This window comes from Phyllopteryx taeniolatus, chromosome 16 (assembly GCF_024500385.1).
Source record: "Phyllopteryx taeniolatus isolate TA_2022b chromosome 16, UOR_Ptae_1.2, whole genome shotgun sequence".
NCBI classification, from domain to species: Eukaryota; Metazoa; Chordata; class Actinopteri; order Syngnathiformes; family Syngnathidae; genus Phyllopteryx; species Phyllopteryx taeniolatus.
Window position 1 is genome coordinate 6,666,211 of NC_084517.1, and position 19,181 is coordinate 6,685,391.

The following is a 19,181-nucleotide window of genomic DNA, read 5'->3' on the forward strand; positions in this document are numbered from 1 at the left end:
GCTGGGATATGTAGTGGAAAGCGCTCTGCTGTTTGTTAACTAGTCTCTCCTCGGTGGTCGGGACTACATTACCCATGACGGCCTTTGCGAGCGCCGCTGTCACTCCGATGTGGCGTCGTCATTGGTCCTTGCAGGCATCGAACCATGATGCGGCAAGTAGTGACACGGTTTACGGGAAACCGCGACTATAGACTGCATAAAAAAGGAAAAGAAATACACAAATAGCACCTTTATAATTTATACAAATAGATTTTAAAACGATTTTGCATTGGGATCATAATTCCTGCCACGTACGTTCTGTTAAAAATGTCAATGAACGTGAATACATCATTTGTATATTTCTGGCATTTGAACGGCTTCTCTGTGGACTTGTGATGGGAGCTGTCGCACTAAAGCCACGCATTCATTTCACTTAGCGATGATCCCTTTTGTCGGTTGCACATAGTCAAAATGTCAGTTGTGCATTTGACAGCATAGACCGGGGGTGTCCGAACTACAGCCCGGGGGCCTTTTGTGGCCCGCAGTCCATTTTTTTAGCGGCCCCCAGCATATACAAAAAAAAGAAAAGAAAAGAAAGGGCGTCGTAAAAGTGGGGGGGATTGAGACACCCGTCCCCCATAGGTTCAACACCCCTGACAACTACTACGATTACCACTAAATAATACATTGCTTTTATATAGCGCTGTTCGAGATATGCAAAGATGCAAAGAAACTATTTATAACTGAAAAAGTAAAAAAAAGTCTCTTCATAACTGTAAATAAATAGAATTCCATTTCAGAAGCAGAAATGGTTTGCTCCGATTTCTTTTGCACGACAAGGTCCAATTTGTGAACCGCTATTAATCATCCTCAAGTCAACACTGCTTTAAAAATGCTCAGCTAGCTACAGATTGATTGCACTTGCGTTGGTTCTGGTTCCATGTGGACGTCTGCTCAGTGCACAGGCGGATCTATTCTAGTGGGATACAGCAGCAGGCCACCCCAAAATCCCAAACTATTTGCCTTATCACCTTTGACAGAAAGTTGTGGAGGAGCAGTTTTTCAAATAACAATATAGATGTAATTATTTGATGAATTGGTTTTTGAGTATTGAATAAATGAAAGTCCAAGAATTTCCCAAAAGCCCGTGCATCCTTCAGTTTTTCTGGCTGTGGAAAGGTTTGGACACCCCTGGTATAAAAGCTTCACATCTGTTTATAATTCTTTTTATTGTCCCATGATGTATGAAAGTACTGTATATTCAAATATATTAAACCAGTAGGAATGTTTCCTATTGAAATATTTAAAACAGCTGACGGAGAGGAATACTTCCAAAACGGCTTATGTTTGTTATGAAGTGTGTCGATTCGCAGTCATGTTAATCCACAAAGGCCACAAAGGCGAGGCAACTGGACTGTTCCTGTTTGTTGAAGATGTTTCACCTTCAATCCAAAAGTCTTCCTCAGGTCTCCACTTTCGGGGTGAAGCCTCCCTTTTGATGCTCGACAACGCCGTGTTTGTATCACAGTAGTGAGATCGCCACACATGAGTTGAAGTGTTTTGGGCTGGGTGCGAGCCAAGTGGTTGAACAAATGCAAACTGCTTCATTATGTTTTCACACCTCACTGCACCAGAGAAGGACATGTAGCTAGGCTAGTAGCAGGCCTACTCACTCCATCGTCACAGGACTTGGTCAAACTGCGCAGAGTACGTATTTTCATCACTAGAGGGCGCTACTTAGCCACGTTACAATACACACAAGCACAAATGGGATAGAAATATCCCATTTCTAGTGATTCTTGTCTCTTTCAAAAAAAAATAAAAGGGGGACTTACACGTACGGTTTACTGTGCATGAAAAATATACTTCACTAGATTTTGGAGTCATTACACAAAATGTCAACTAAAAAGTATATTATCAATCTATTAATGTGTCAGAGTGTGATAACACTCAGATGTGAAAATACTGCAAGGTAATTGACAGGAGGACTGTTTACAGCTGGAATTCTCCTCCTTTTTCAGGCCCAACTGGAGCTATTTTTGCACATCGCAACCGGGAGTTTGTGCGGAGTTTGCACGTTCTCGCCAAAGTTCTCTAGCTTGCTCACACATTCTCAAAACAAAAAACTAAACTATGGCTGTTAGGTTAATGGGACTGATTTGCGAAATGTGAATGAGGACGAATGTTTGTGTGTGTGTGTGTGTGTGTCTACGATGCATGTGCAGCAAGGCCCAATGAATGGTTAGCATGTCTGCCTCACAGCTCTGAGTTTTGTTGGAATCTTTGCCCAGGCCTTCCTGTTAGGAGCTTGTGCTGCTTATGACCGTGCATGCAGGGTCGGGGGGGGGGGCTTCTCTGCTTCTGGCTGTCCGGCCATTCACACCCCCTGTTGGCAATTCCATCTTGTGGTGGGGCCTCTCTGAAGCTGCCACGCCCCGGCATGCACGCATGGGCTTTCTACAGGTATTCTGGCTTCTTGCTGTATTCCCCAAATATTTGAGGTTAATTGAGCTACGTGAGGCGGCACGGTGGGCGACTGGCTAGCACATCTGCCTCACAGTTCTGAGGAGCAAAGAGGTTCAAATTGCATGTTCTCCCCGTGCCTGCGTGGCTTTTCTCCCACGTCCCAAAAGCATGCACGCTAGGTTAATTGAAGACTCTAAATTGCCCTTAGGTGGGAATGGTTGTTTGTTTGTTTGTTTGTTTGCATGTGCCCTGCAATTGGCTGGCGACCGGTTCAGGGCGTACCCCGCCTCTCGCCCGAAGATAGCTGGGATAGGCTCCGGCGCGCCCGCGACCCGCCTGAGGAGAAAGCGGTACAGAAACTGGATGGATGATCTACGTGAGTATCAACTATCTGGCGACACGTTTTGATTTGCTCTATTGGCTACCGGTCCACGGTGTTCCCCACTTCTCACCTTGTACGGTAAAAAAATGTATAACTGCAGTGTGCTTTTAAGATTGAACATACTGTCAAATTATAACGTTGAACTCAATCTCAACCTTCATCTTGGAAGGAGGCCAAAGAGTCCAAAGTTGAAGAGGACCATCTTGCTCATAAAAGTCTTTGCCTTGATTCACTTTCACTGCAGTTTTGTACGACGGGAGAGACGACAGCCGTGACTTTTATCGGTTCATTTGAGCAGCTCTGCGGCTCGGAGAAAGAGTAGGTGTGCGTGAGGAGATTTCCGGAGAGAGGCGACCGTAAATAGAAAAGCCGACCGGTGAGGACTGACTGCTGCGATGCATCCATGAATGCGGCAGCTTTGTTGATGCACACCGCACACGCACAAACAGCGTTCCATTAGAGGAAGCTCTGGCCATTAGTCGTTTTATCTTCTTTGTGTGGCACAGCGCTGACGAGACTCGATCCCTCTGCACGTACTCAAAGACACCCAATGGGGTCCAACACCCACGTCAGGTGTTTTGGTGTCATTGCGCTCAATGGGAATTGAAACGGACATCATAAGCTGAGAGATGCCCTTCCATATTAATACAGCTTCATTTTCAAAAAGCAGTCACTGCTTTCATGCGGATTACACCCCGCCCCCCAAACAGATGACTGTGTGGACCATAGATCTTTGTCAGTCTTTCTGCAATGTGCATTTACGGAATGATTGAACTGTGTCGCGTCTCTGCAGTCTTTGCAGAACATTATCTCCTTCCCCCCCCCCCCCCCCCCCCCCCTTATTGAGAACAAAACCTCGCCTCATTAGAATCTTACTTTGAAATTGTCTTTCTGATGTGAGCAGAAGAACGGAACAGGCATAAAAAACAAAAACAATCCCATGGCGGACTATTTCCCTTTTATATTAATCCTACTTGCCAAAACATTTTATATTTCCACTTTATAGAAACGAGTGTTTATTTCTCAAGTTTGTAATTATTATGCAATTACTAGATGAACAGTACACCTGACTGTGATTTGCCTCACTGTCAAATGTGCAAAATGATCTAATTTTAATATCCCTCAAAATTGAAATTGCCTCATTAAAGGATCCTATATATATATATATATATATATATATATATATATATATATATATATATATTTTTTTTTTGTACTCTTTTCAGTGCAGCAATTATTATAGTGTTTCCCTTCATAGTATATTTACAGTGCATGTGGCAGCCTGTTTGGACTTCTAGAATTGTAGTCGGACACATTACATCATCAGCGAATGCTTAATCACACAAAGCACACATTGATCCATACCCCATTCCAAATTCTCTTGGCTTTTTTTTAATTTCTTGTAAGCTTGGGCCCATTTCAAGACATCTTTCGTTTGGTGCTGTTCCAGCAATGATTTTAGATATCGTGAATACAATTCAAAGTATGTGAGACACGCAGGTTGTATGACATTTTTCAATGTTCGACACATTCACATCCACATAATTGCAATAATTAAAAAAACCGCTTTGCAGCGGTGCACTAGTTTTAGGTTCTTGCATCCCGGCAACCTTCCTTTACTTTCCCTCCCACGTTCTAAAAACATGCACGATAGGTTAATCGAAGACTTGAAATGGCTTCGAGGTGTGAATGTGAGTGTGAACGGTAGACTGTGTACTGTACAGTGCGCGCCCTGCAGTTGATTGGCGACCAGTCAGCTTCTTGTCCAAAGTCAGCTCTCGTACTGTCGTCTCCAGCTCACCCGAGACCCGAATGAAAACAAGCGGTATGGCAAATGGAAGGCGTAACCTAAGCACCGTTATCTGCTGTCAGCACGAAGGTTCCTGGTTACGCAACACTCGCGTATGTACGTTCATGCTACATTCTTGAAGTAGTATATGGAAGGAACTTGAAATGATACGTTTGCACAATTCCACACCCTCATTCCAAAAGCACACATGCACACAGATGCAGCCAAACAAACACACGCGCACACACTCGCTCACAGTCGGACGGCAGCTCGCCACCGTAACTGGGTCCATTAGGGGCCGAAGCGCAGCCGAGGCACAAGGGGGGCACGAGATTAGAGACACACAATAGAGGAGCGGGGTCATGCCGGTGGGGCCTGGAGTGCATCAAATACGGGAAACAAGCAAAAACTGTGGAATTGAACAATGTGATATTTGTATCAAAGTGTTGTTTTCTGTCGGTGCTTTCACAGCTGACAAGTGAGCAAATCTGCCACGTACTTTCATTGATTGTTCTATTTTCCGCACACAGGATCAATTTGTACAGTGCACAACAACACGGACTCGGACTTGGCTTTTTGTTAGTTGGTCATTCATAGCAGAGGTTTCTGATCTCAACATCCATGAAGCTGTGCATCATGAATTAATGATCAGTGCTGAGTAAGACAAGCGCTCTGTGTGGGAGACTCCCAGTTTTACAATGCAAGTGGACACGGTTGAGCCTTCAAATACTGTAGCTATTGCATTGCTAAATTAAGACTAAATATCTGACACAGAGGGAAAAGGTGACAAACACTGTCATTAGAAATGGCTGTGCGAAAAGCTCAGATAATCATTGATACGGAATAAGAATGGAACAACAATTTCATAAATGAGACAGGATGAATTTAACTCAGTTGAGACATTGACATTACATCATCCGTCAGTGTTGAAACCTCTCCTGCACACCAGCCCCGATCCAAAGTCGCTTGCGCTACGTTATTTCTGAAATATTTGAATTACAATGAACAACGGTGGTTAGCACATCGGCCTCACAGTTCTGAGGATCGGGGTTCAAATCCCGGCCCCGCCTGTGTGGAGTTTGCATGTTCTCCCCGTGCCTGCCTGTGGCTTTTCTCCGGGCGCTCCGCTTTCCTCCCACATTCCAAAAGATGCGTGCTTGGTTAATTGAAGACTCTAAATTGCCCGTAGGTGGGAATGGTTGTTCGTTTATATGTGCCCTGCGATTGGCGGGCGACCGGTTCAGGGTGTGCCCCGCCTCCTGCCCGCAGTTGCTGGGATTGGCTGCAGCACGCCAGCGACCCGCGTGGGGATAGGCGGTGCAGAAAATGGAAGGACGGATGACAAATGATCATTGCAAAGCCATGGACACGATCTACAGTGTACATGTATTGGTATCGACCTCTCCATCATGCAAGAATAAACTAAAGCTTTTCGGATAAGTTTTGTAAAATTGAACTTATTGTGTGCAGGTGTTTCCATTTCTATGTTTGTCCATTACTGTACCGGTTCTTTTATATGTTCTTACTTTTTGTAGTACATGTTCGAAATAAAAATAGCCGACGAACTGGCTAAAAATAAAATCTCTCGAATCTTAATCTTCCATCACATGACTGGCCTGCCGAAGTGCACAAAAAAGGGCAATAAAGAATGAGTCTGTGACCTGTCTGTACAACATGATTGACCTCTGATCTGACAAATGCGCTTCTGGATGAACGGACAAAACCTGGGTTGTCGAGTAATTCACATGACTGACTTTCACGGAGCTATGTTCTATTTACGAGTGAATCGTCTTAGGCAGGGGTGTCCCGACGTTTTTCACATGCCGCAGCATCCCAATTCCAATCCCAATTCAATTTTCTTCATCTGAAGACAGTCTGTTGTTGATTTGCTTCTGTGTTTTGGAAATAAACATACTGACTGACTACAGTGGCACATAATGAGAAATTACCTCCCTGGATGTGTCCGCAGGAGGAAAATTGATGACAAATTGAGGAGACGGCTAATAGGAATGGAAACCGAAGAGCCCAGAACAACCTACAAAGAAATCAAAGGTGAACTTCAAGGTCAAGGTACATCAGTGACAGCGGTCAAAGTGGACTTCACGGGCCTCCACTGTAGAAAATAAAGCATTAAAAAAAAAAGCGAGACTGGACAGAATGAAGCCACAAAGCTTCTGGGAGAACGTCCTCCGGACAGACGAGACAAAACCGGAACCTTTAGGCAAGGAACATCGGCTCTATGTTCACAGATGCAAAAAATGAAGCATAGCAATAAACGAACACTGTCCCATCTGTGAAACACGGACAAAGCGCTTTTATGTTCCGGGGCTATTTTGTAAACTCTGGCACTGGGTGTCTGGACTCGGTCCAGTCCAGGGTGCAGAGGCGTCGACATACAGCGTGAAGGGTCTTGCCTCAGGACACGCAGATGTTACTGCCTGCACACGCACACATTGCAGTCAAAAGATACTTTAGGATGGAAACTGTGAGCAATATTGTCTTTGCAAAGGCAGGCCTTTTGATACAGCTCTGTGTTGGATCTTTTATTGTGCGAGTGCTTCGAGTGGCCATATTTGGGCCGAACTCTCGTGTGTGGCAGTAGTGTAACACGCACACACGGGCACTGATGAAAGACAGCTGAACTTGTCTCGAGACACTGACTCTGTCTCTTTACCTTGCTCTGTCTGTCTCTCTCTCTCTCTCTCTCTCTCTCTCGCTCGCTCGCTCGCTCGCTCTCCATCGTTCTGTGACACGACACACGCACACGCAGACGCACAAAGCATCCAGCAGCACACCAGCTGGTTAAGTTGTCCTCTTCCTGTCCTTCTCCTTCATTCTCCAGCAGCTCCAGCCTCAAAAACCCAGACTACTGACATCCCAGCGACTCTTCCGCTCCCAGCCCAGACTTCCTCACACGGCTCGTGACCGTCTGTTTACGCCGGTGGCTGCGGATTTATCCTTTCTCCTCGCGGGGATCTTGTGAGCGGACGTAATTATCTGACACTAAACCCGCTTGGACTGCATTTCACATCGGCAACTACAGTCTTTTATTTTCTTGTGGCCTCCCTTTCGAGTACCTGCACCGGTCCGAGTTGAGAAGAGCAACAGCCTCTGGCGGAGCATCAGTGAGGTAACCATGCACCTGTGACTAAAGATGCGGGTTTTTGATTGATAAATTACCACAAAATCACGGGGGGGAAATACCATTAATGTGTGTCATGAATTGCAGATAATGAACAATAGACATGCTGACATTAGTCGTTGCACAAATGAACTTTGTGCACGTTTCCCTTGCATTGTTTGGGAAGAATCGTAGCCATCCTCGCTTATTCCAGCAGAGGTGAATCAAGGACAAGTGGACGAGGTTGAAGATGTGTGGACACTTTGACCGTGCATGCGTGTGCTGTGTATGTGTTTGTCTTTCTGCACTCTCTGCCCCGCCAAGTCCTTTTTGGTCCTCGCCCGGTCCTTTGTTGTGAGATAACTCCTGCGATATTTGTACTACACAGCCAAAACTATTGGGACACACCCTTTGGAGCAGTGCTTCCCAATTTCGATTGAGCGACGGTACAGTAGGCCTACATATACTGTACAAATCTCACTGCATAGCTTACGAGCAAACAAAAATGGTGCAAAAAGCGGATGCACAAATTGTTTGCCATCTAGTGGAAGAACATTGCATTGTTCTGCCTGTCACTGTACATTGCTGGCATAGACAAGTGGAACAAAGTGATGATAACTCCAAGCACACTAACGTGCATGCAAGGCACACTGGTTGGGAATCGCTGCTTTATGGGCAAAGAACCATCAAATTAAGATAAACGGTCATGATACGTAAGGTCGCCCGACACGGTGATTTCGGCCATTCTGACAACAAGTATACTTGACAGCGTGAATGTGAGGGTGAGTGGTTGTCTGTCTCGAATGTGCCCAGCGATGGGCTGACGACCCGTCCGGGGGGAAGTCAGCTGGGACCCCGAGTGAATATAATAATGCACTTCAATCCTTTTTCCCATCATAATAAGTGTGTGCACGGTTTCTATACTGTTGTTGTTGTTTTTCAGCTTTGTACAGGCTTGATAAAGTGTTCTTCGAAAACAATGGTGAGCTTTTGTTTGTTTCAAGTCCAAACGGCTCCCTTTTGCCCATTTGAAATAGCCTTGGTGACTGCAGGAGCGCAGAACTATAAATACACTGTGGGTGTGGCTTGAACTAGCCAAATAGTGGCAGACTGTCATCGAATGATTTACAAAGACTTTATGATGCCATTTTTTAAAAACCTTTTTATAAAACAACTGCTAAACACAGAGTAGCCATTTTTTAACGAATCGGACTCTGGGCTTTCTCAGTTCCCCTTAATTGCGGGTATTAAGACTACATAGACATTTTGTACAAGGTGTGCTTCCAGGTTTGTGGGAAGGCTTTGGAAAAGACCCCCTTTTTCTTCTCTGAACAGGTGGGGGAGGGCGAGAACCACAGGCACACTCCCGGCGGTTTTCCAAATGAGTGGAAGCTGTTATCTGGCGTACATAGGCAAACAGGAAACAAGTCCATATTTTCTTCCATCTTCACCTTCTTTTTTGGAAGAAGACGACGAGGGAGGAGGACAGACATTGCTTGACGGATTCGCTCGACTTCCATGACGCGTATCGATCTGGACCTTTTTCCCACGTGGGCATTACCGATGTGGCGTCACGCAGCAGCAGTTGCACACAGTGGTTATTGTGCACCGGTTCGCACAGCAAGGAGCCTCTTCATTCTCAATGTCCACTCTCAGCTGGTCAGAGGAGCTCTGCCTGTTCCGTTCTATTTTTAGTCTCCACTTACAAGAGGCAAGACAAATCTTTTCACTCGGTTTCTCTCCTTTGAGTCACTCTGCTTTGCCTTGAACTCTTTCATTCACTCGCACCTGTTCGCATCACATCCGCCATCGGTTCACTGCGTTAGCACTGAAAGCCCCTCCCTTTCTACCAGCGTTAAAGTCGATGTGATTTGACACATGAAGCACTCAAAGACGGCTCTCATAGTGTGTTGCGGCGAATAGAAAGGGGGTCGTAGAGGTTCATCTCTGGATGCTTTTAACCCAAATCACTACGTGACCTACATACCCCCGATCCAATAACCACCCTACATTCCCCATAAGCCACTCCCAATGCATTATCTTTCCAATGCATTAGACATAAAGGATTTAGCATGCCGATCTGCAATATCTCTACGCATAAAACACTAAACTTCTGGGCGTTCCCTAATTTGCATTCAACGAGGCACATTTAAAGCACTTGCTGCGTACGGATTTTATTACCATGACAACAAGGGGTGGAGCTAGGGGGTGGGTAGTTTAAAAATAGCAAATGAAGTTAGCGCTTCGTCACCAAGCTGCCGAATTACAGTCCAATTGGATCACAAACGTACACTTTTTTCGGCGACCCCGTCCGCCTCGCAGTTCTGAGGACCGGGGTTCAAATCCTGTGCGGAGTTTGCATGTTCTCCCCCGTGCCTGCGTGGCTTTTTGCTCCCGCGTCCCCAAAAACATGCGTGCTAGGTTGATGGAAGACTCCAAATTGCCCGTAGGTGTGAATGTGTGCGCGGATGGTTGTCGGTTTCTATGTGCCCGGCGATTGGCTGGCGTCCAGTTCGGGTGTACCCCGCCTCTCGCCCGAAGAGATCCGGCACGATCCAGGAGATCCGAAGGCATTTTTTTCCATTCAAATGGAATCAATTCCAGCCCCACAAGCGGGGAGACGGCGGGGCCCCTAATGCCGTCAACCCACATTATTTGCTGGGGTCCTGCTGCAAATAGCCAAAATCTGTGAGTAATTGACGCCCCCTCGAAAAGGTTCATAATGGCCTTTCCAGGAGCTGGAAGCACAATTCCTTCTTATTTCGCGTCCAGGGGAGCTGGAGCCTATTCCAGCTGACCTCCTGGACTGGGCAACCGTCAGCGACAGGGCACATAGAGAGACTGACAACCATTCTTTCGCATATTCATAACATCAATGAGCGGGAGTTGAACCCACACTGCCTCCATCAAAGTCAGGCGAATGTACCACTCCACCATAAGTGCTGCTCAACAATACGTAGAGCATAATATCTCCCAGCACGTTTGGCTTCAGCGTAAGCAGTTCCCTGAAATGTCACAGTAGCTGGTGGCACTTCACAACAATGTGCACCGAGCTCAGAATTGATGATACTGATGAGAATTTTCAAACAACCCACCTTTTCTCACCTAACTGTACGTATTGTAAAGGATGTCATCTGCACATGCAAACATTTTGGGCTATGTTGTGAGAATCAAGTGAATGTGTGAAGCTCTTGAGTTGGAAAAAAGAGCTTCAAAATAGCACATTTCGCTGGCGATGGATTTAAGCAGGAATGTGTTACTTCCATGGATTATAAGAGCAGCAACGTCCGATCTGTGCAACAACAAAGAAGAGGAATACAAAAAAAATGCTTCTGTGGAGTTTGAAAGGACTAAAAATAGACAAGGAGCCTTCAGTGAGTAAGTCACAGCAGGAGGGAGAAAACAGCTCTCATGAAAGAGAATGGGCAACTCCGACTGATAATACACAACCCAACAAGACGACGACATATCCCGCACATTCGCAATCCAGGTTACAGGTCAGAGAATAGATTTTCCGAACCCTCAAGCCGAGAACATTTGCTTTCCGATAACAGACCGAGGCCGAATATGCACACACGGCGGATTGTCCATTTGCCTTGTACTTGGGCGTGAACCCAAACATGCTCAATTGTGAGTATCGGCGCACAGAACAGCAAAAAGCTCGCAGGTATTCCTGATCGGTGGGTGTAGTGCCCACACAGATGAGCTTTTACAGTTCCACTGTTTGGCTAACAAGTTATTTCAAAATGAACTATAAGATCTCGAAATACAACACTGTTGGTGTACGTTGTTGAAATGGATTGCATGGCCCCCATTGACGGAATCGTGGCAGTCAGTATGAATCCGCTTTCCGCCGAGTTGCGAGGCTGACTTTGGTTTGGGATGCTCCACATTTATCAGCCTTTTATCGGAAAGCCTTTTTAGCAGGGTTGCGGTCGTACCATTCGGCTCACTTATGTATCGCGGAACGAGACACCTTGCTGTTGATGAAGAATTGTCCACTTACGATTGAACGTAATTATTGGGTATTGGTATGGAAAGTGGAATTTAAGCGAGAGTATTTTTGTCTCTTGTCCATGATTAACGTCAGCAAAGTCTGATCGGCGTTTACCGAGCCAAACTGAACTGGAGCAGAAGATGGATTTGTGGATTGTCCTGTTTTGGTTTGTTTCGCCATTGTTTTGTCAGTTCTTCAGTTCAGGCAACTTCCCGGCGGATGGCGTCGGCCGCTACCAAGTGACATCTTGATTGGGACTGGATCGTTCCATTCTCACAATAAAATGTGACAATAAATTCCTTGATCAGCCACCAAAGTTAATCGGCCAATTTGCAGCCAAGTTAAGGGGAAATTGGTGGAATGTCATCGTGCTCACTGTCAAAAGCATTAATGCTACATCTTGTGCTTGGTGGCGATAATCGATCTTTGCTTTTGTCACCACTGTTTCTGTGCTGCTAAGAGACAGCAGCTGACATCTAAACCAGTTCAAGGCAGTTGAACCTTCGAACGAGACAGAGCTGCAGTGACGATAACCAATACAAGATGCTTAAAGGTGCCAAAGCGACTTTTTCCAGCATTTGGAATGAAAGATTGTCTCTGAAATATTGACCTGAAAATAGGAATTCAAGTCGTCCACGCATTCCGGAGTTCCAGACGTTTTTCTGCCGAGGCCTGAAATCAGCTCATTCGGATTCCTCGAGCTTATCTACGTCACCAGTGGAGATCTCCGCCCACGAGCCGGCGCCGTCACCATAATCACGTGCGCGCTCACAAGTGGCTCTTCTCCACGGAGGAAAGGGGGCAGGCAGTCTTAGCCAAATAGCGACAAAAGGATACAAAACTGGCTCAAACAGACCCGGAGACTCTTTTGAAATGAAATTGACACTTTTACACTATGTTAGAGAGCCACGCTATGGAGGTCTAATTAGCCAAAATACGGGACCTTTAAGATGGCTGGGGTCAAATGTTATTGTAATCTAACGACCGAGAGATTTCAACACTATCGGCTGATTGGCAAGTCAGCAGTGCCCGACGCCCTCCCGACCATTCCTCACCACATTTCTCTTGAATCCAAAATTGGCATTCTTCCTCGAAAAAGGCCGCCACAGAAACTGAGAATGAGAGAACACTTGAACAAGCTTGAGACAGTTAATTAGAGGAGGGGGGGAAAATAACAACGTGGCAGATAATTAGACACTGGCACAGAATACATTCACTGGTCATTGGTCACACTAGCAGATGCTGTTGATAATGAGATGCTGTGCACTACATATGCCGGAAAAGTTCTAAAGTGAGCACGTCTGAGGAAAAGGATGCGATGTTAGATTGAGTGTTAAAGCAGATGGTCGAGCAGACGTGCAGAGGTGAAAGTGAAGCGATGAAGGAAGGCAAAGTGGAGATGGAAAAGATGGTGCGCTACAGAGTTCCAAAGAAGAAAACATCCTCCTGTCATCTTCGAAGGACTCTGGAGGCTCAAACTGGATCTCAGGCTCTCAGGCAGGGACGAGCCATCGCCCTCCCACTCGCTGCCTTTTTCTTTTCTTTTTTTAACTGGTAAGAGACGTGTTGTATAATAATGTGCCTCAAAAAAGACACAAGCGCACACTGTCTATTCTTGTATTTCCTGTTGAGCCCCTTCATATAAGTGGTCTTCTGCATATGGAGCCAAGATGTCAAAATGGAAGCACTTATCAGGGTACAAACTGCTATTTTAATACGAGAGCTTTGGCCGGATAACGAGACGCATCGAGCAGTACCCCAATGCTATTGGCCTTCTTTGAGGAGGACAAATCATTTCTTGCAGTTATCCGTCACCGTTAGTGATCCTGCAGAAACGTGTGTTCTGTCGCGATTGGTTATCGTCTGATGGAGGACGGGAGCCAAAAGCAGGAGTAGATGGAAATAGTTTACTTGAAGGAAGCTCAAGCTGTGTAATGGTGGCTCGCGGGAACAAGGAACGGTCAGGAGACGGTGGCGGCGAAGCTGGAGACACGGGAGGAATCCTAGAAGCGGAAGAGCACACATGAGGGTAAGTATCACTGCGCACGATGGTCCGGAAACAATTCACGACAAGAGGTGAAGCATGTACTTGGGATGGGGGGTTCAAGTCCATCCATCCATCCATCCATCCATTTTCTGAGCCGCTTCTCCTCACGCGGGTCGCGGGCGTGCTGCTGGAGCCTACCCTGGTTGGCCCGGGTGGGCGTGACGGTTGCGGGTCACCATTGCCCCGTGACCCCAAGACACACGATCCCGGTTGCCGGTCGGGGACCTGGGAACCGTAGTACCAGGGTAGGTGGCGGCTATTGACATTTCTCTCGGCTTAAGTCCATTTATTTTGACACTGCGTTCATTAGATGTCTTGAAACATCTTCCCGTTCTCACTGGTCACTCTGTATTCCGAGTTACTCCCCGTCTCTTAACATCTCTTTTGGAAAGCGGTCCAGGGCGAAGGGAAAAAAATGGATGTGTGGCATATCCTATTCTTTCTGTCCTTCTCTCACCACACATTTTCTCACTCTTCTTTTTTTTTTTTTTAATCATAGAATAATCACATGAATCGACCATAACAAATGATGATGCACTGAGCTGCAACGAAACATAACGAACCAAAGTCTTGTCAGCTTTATGTCTTTCGGTTGTGTGAGCTGCTGAGTTTGTACAGGAGTGTTAAGTGGGTTATCCTCTTCTGGCTTAGCTCGATTGTGCTCAATACATTTGACAGCCTCCATTTCCTCCCTCCTTCGGGTAGACACAACAACAAATCACATGTAGTCCGCGGTGCGCTCTTTGCATCTGAAGTGGTTGTCTGCCTATATTTATGCTCTTGTGTGCACTGTGTACAGAAAGACAAGTTCTAAACCGGACTGCAGTCATGGATGAGATGGACCTTCCCCAGATGAAGAAGGAGGTGGAGAGCCTCAAGTACCAGTTGGCTTTCAAAAGAGAGAAGTCCTCCAAAACGGTGACAGAGTGAGTCAATGGAAAAAGAATAGGCGACCCCATTTGAATAGACGCCATCCCTCCATTAATCACCAGATGCTCAAATCAACGTCTCTCCCCGAAAACACACCTTGCAGGAAAACATGTAACTGTATTCGCCTGTTCTGTACAGGAAAAATGAACACACCGTGCCAGTTAAACACCGAAGTAACCTTTGTCATTGTGACTATAAGATTCCAATATGTGTAAAAGCAGCATATCGCAGGTCAAAAGAATCTGCCCCCTCCCAATAAGTCACATGGCATTCACTGAAAAAGCCTCTTCCTTGTAATTGGAGTTAGATTGTTAACTCTTGACCTTTGGCACAACACATAATAAACAATAACTGTAAATCTCCACTCTCGAACATTTCGTTATAATTCTTAAAAGGTTCATAGATTGGCGGATTTCTCAGGGGCACAAAGAAAGATGAAGTGGACCGGAAGCTGCTCTTGTCAGATGCTGCATTCGAGGTCGACAATCAACCGACACGCTCGGATCATCACAAGTTCGTGCAGCAGCAGTTTGATCAAATACGTTTACTATTGGGGGGGGGGGGGGGGGGAAACCCACCTAAATGTCAATGTGAAGTTGCGTTGCTGTGTCTTATACTGCATAGTGTCAAATATGCGTACGAAAATCGAAGCATCAAGAAGAGCGGTCTACCCAAGTCCAAGTATCGTTTGAAATGACATTCTCAGGGCAACTGAGAATTCAATGACATGGACGATGAAGAATATTCAGAGGAATGTTTGAAATAATCATTTGTCATTCTTATCTCCATTGAGATCATATTGAAAAGAGGTTTTTTTTTTTAACGACACATTCTCTCCTGATGATATGATATCATCGAGTTCGGCACCAACTCATATCGGACAGCTCTCTTAAAAACACCACTCTTTTGAAAATGTTATACACATTTTTATTTCTGAGTATTATACAAAAATATGAACACTTTATATCCATGTACATTCATGGTGTGCTTTGTCTTTTCTGTCCTGGAAGAGAATGCTTATAATTGAATGCATTAAAGAATATTGTGTTGTTCTTCTTGTTGGTGAAGGTATAATGAGCATTTAGATAAAAAAAAAAAAAGTTTTTAGGTTGTTAGGTGTGTGCGGTTTTACATTATTAAAATAAAGCAATGCGGTGCATCTGCAATTGAAGATTAAATATGGTGAAACAGGAAACAGTAGAACAATGTGTCCAATAAAAAAAAAGCAAAAAAGTTACAAAAAAGAAAATTGCCATCTGCTGCAGTTGCTTCTAAGCCAGTGTGGCATCCTTGCTTTGTTACCATAAATGGAAAGGATGGAAAGTCCATAGAGGATTTATGTGGTAATGAAGTTGCTATGGAATTGAAAACATGTTTGTGTCTGTCTCCAAAGTTTGGTGAAGTGGATAGAGGACGGCGTCCCGGAGGATCCCTTTCTGAATCCTGAGTTAATGAAGAACAACCCGTGGGTGGAGAAAGGGAAGTGCATCCTTCTGTAGGAGAACCCAGCAGCCGGTTCCCTTGCAACTTGGCCCGCGGCGCAGGCCTCCGGACCTCCAGATGCCCCTTGACCCCAGGACTCTGCCACACAACCTCTCACCGTGAATGTATAACAGTCCCAAGCGCACGCACCCCGTCGAGGCCACACGAACACACACTTTTTGACCGCCACACTTTTCACGGCAAGTTCAATACTCGACAATGATCAATACGGCTACTAGATGTCCCCATATACGACAAGCTACTTATGCAGCCGCAAGGCACAATGCTTCATCCCGTCTTTGCAATGAACATGCTTTCATTTGCTCGTGCTTGATGAGCTAATGTGCGCTACTAAGCTTTGGCACTGTCAGGCACCGAACTTCGGTGCCTGCAATGAGAAACACAGTTTGAACTACGTGCCGCTCGCTGAAACTCACTTTTTATACTCGAAAGTAAACCGATTCTTTAGTTTGGTGGCTGACATGATGCCTTACGGTTGCAAATGCTCATTATTTGCATCAATGCTGAATCATTCTCTTGGTTCACAGAAAGCATGAATAATAATTGAAACCCCCCTCATTTGCTTGAATTAATACGCCATGTGAAGGCTTCATGAAGATTGTCGTGTGGACTGTCTACTTCCTTCTACACCTTTTGGGACATTTGGAATCCACTTTAGGGTACTTGTAGGAAAGAAAGTACAAGCCTTTTCTACAAACATGAATGTGACAGCGTGACTTCCAGTGATGTTAAGTAAGGCCCAGTTCTAAGTGTGTTGCTTATTAATATTTACTACGATGTGAATCACAATTTCCGCTGGCACACTATTGGACTGTTCCAAATGAACACTAAGAGGGATTGGCAATTTCAATGAACTGCAATATGTAAGCCACAAGCTCTTGTGGCAGAATTAGAACACAGCACTTAAAAGTACAATATCTCTATATCTATATAGAGATATATATAGATTAGTTGTTTTGCAACTTTACCACTTGTTATCAATAGATTCTGCTCTGACACAAAAGAGCCAATTTTAAAGCATATGAACAGTCCACTCTTTCTTTCGGTGTTGTTTGCAGACAATAGAATAGTTGAGCTTCCCCAGGATACCAAAACGATCCCACTGCCTGGAATAGTGACCACCAAAAGCCAAAGCCTTTTCCCATCACAGGAAGGAACAAATGTTTACCGTGACAGCAAACGTAGACACGTTTACAGCTTTGAAAGTTAGCATCCCACAATAGTTCTGGCTTCATACAACTTTTAAAGCATGGGTTTCCTATTTCACATTATACAGTAGAACTGCATGTTGTCGTTCTTAAGTGTTATTAGGTCAGAGTGTATGTTTATTGTTGCTCGGGTTTTCTCCAGAGTTCAATGCTCCATCTGCTCCTTACCTATAGTCCCGATGGACAACACAAACCCAAACACAAACTCAGTATACAAACGCTGTCTCGACAGACATGTACAGCCAGACCCCTTTCATTTATGAATCGTTGTTTTTTTTCCGCTCCATTTATTTATTGATGAGGACTTTTTTCTATGATGAATGCTCTCACTTTCCTGTTTGATTTCCTTTGTCTCCGTTTCCCTCATAACACCGAATCGCACGCCGCAATACCTTGTCAGATCAACTGCTGCCTTTGACACAATTTTCTTGTCAGAACGCAAACATTTGGCGTAAGGTTTGAACATGACCCTTGACCTCAACGCTGACCCCGGTATGGATGTGCGTGCGCTTGTGTGTATAATTGCGGCTCATGTGAGCGTTGACATGAGACACGGTTGCAGGAATACAGCTCGGCTGAACAGATCAACAAAACGCACACGCACGCACGCACACACCGATTAGTGAGAATGATGAAAGAGGAGGACAAGGACGACATGGGAACCTCACATCATCGCAGTACTGTAATGACTCTCATTATCATCGCTTTTTCTCGATGACCCAGCTCCCCGAAGGCTGTTCTGTAATTGGGTGACTTTTGCACAACGAATTCATTGCAAATATTTAATTGAAAGTAGTCCATGATGTGCTAATTAATTGGGATTTGCCAACTAATGGAGCACCTACCGTACTGTAAAAAGTGCACCTCCATGCAAAAGAGGAACACCCGATCAAAAAGATACTGGTCCTATTTATTCAATTGTGTGACTAAAATAAAGGCAAATGGAGAAATAAAATCCTGTACCTATTTATTAAACTGTGTGACTAAAAGAAAGACAAATGGTGGGGGGGGGGGGGGTCCGGTACCTCAAACAGTTCACTGAGAGGTAATAATGTTTCATTTTTAATTGAATGTTTTGATTAGTTTAGCTGTTGAAAACTTGTGTAGCCTAGCTCTACGATTGGATGGAACGTTCAAGCGCTGTTTCCCCCCCTCACTGCATGAAGAGGGACTCAAAGTGGCTTCCGCTGCGCAGAACCTCGGAGCTCCGTGTGGAGCTTTCGAGTCCGATCTTGAAATTCTACGTTTGGTCTCTTATCCGACATTTGAATTGAGCAAACATGTACACGAGCGCTGGAAAAGCAGCAAATGCGATTTACTTAACCTGCCCCTCGTTTTAAGTTTCTTCTCTTTGACTACTGTAACTTTTTAGTTTCTTTTCATATATTCAGAACGCCTCTGTGTGTATGTTACTTCTATTATAATGTCAGAATTAACTTGTGTCTAACTAGCTAGCCATATTCCTTGTGAGAGTGCTTTGGAGTTCCTATTATGCATCAGACTAAGCCCAAGTATAAAGATGGCAAGCAATAAATTCATGATCATTTTTTTATTGGATTTTTGGCAAAAACATTTCTCTTGTTAAATAAAGTCGAAGATTTTGAGAGAGGTTTGTTGTTTTGTGTGTGCTTCATTTTCAAAACTAAACACAGCAGCCTGGTTCCTTGGGGATTCCGTTGAGAAGAAGGGGGAGCCAGCAGTCTCGCTCATACTGCATCAATAAAGAAGAAAAGTTGTTACCAGCTCCATTATGACTCAA

The 19,181-nt window shown here is 45.0% G+C and overlaps 1 protein-coding gene across 1 annotated transcript; it reads left to right on the plus strand.

Moving 5' to 3' along the window:
• The first annotated feature begins 7,353 nt into the window (after positions 1-7,353).
• Positions 7,354-19,031, plus strand: gng13b (guanine nucleotide binding protein (G protein), gamma 13b). The gene is made up of 3 exons (XM_061749754.1): positions 7,354-7,746; positions 14,581-14,707; positions 16,105-19,031. The coding sequence occupies exons 2-3, from the start codon at positions 14,610-14,612 to the stop codon at positions 16,208-16,210; spliced, it is 204 nt and encodes a 67-aa protein (XP_061605738.1). The 5' UTR covers positions 7,354-7,746; positions 14,581-14,609; the 3' UTR covers positions 16,211-19,031.
• Positions 19,032-19,181: the final 150 nt, after the last annotated feature.

Coding starts and splice junctions, on each gene's coding strand:
- gng13b (XM_061749754.1), top strand. CDS start 14,610: ATGGATGAGATGGACCTTCCCCAGATGAAGAAGGAGGTGGAGAGCCTC. Junction 14,708..16,104: donor TCCTCCAAAACGGTGACAGA/GTGAGTCAATGG, acceptor CTGTCTCCAAAG/TTTGGTGAAGTGGATAGAGG.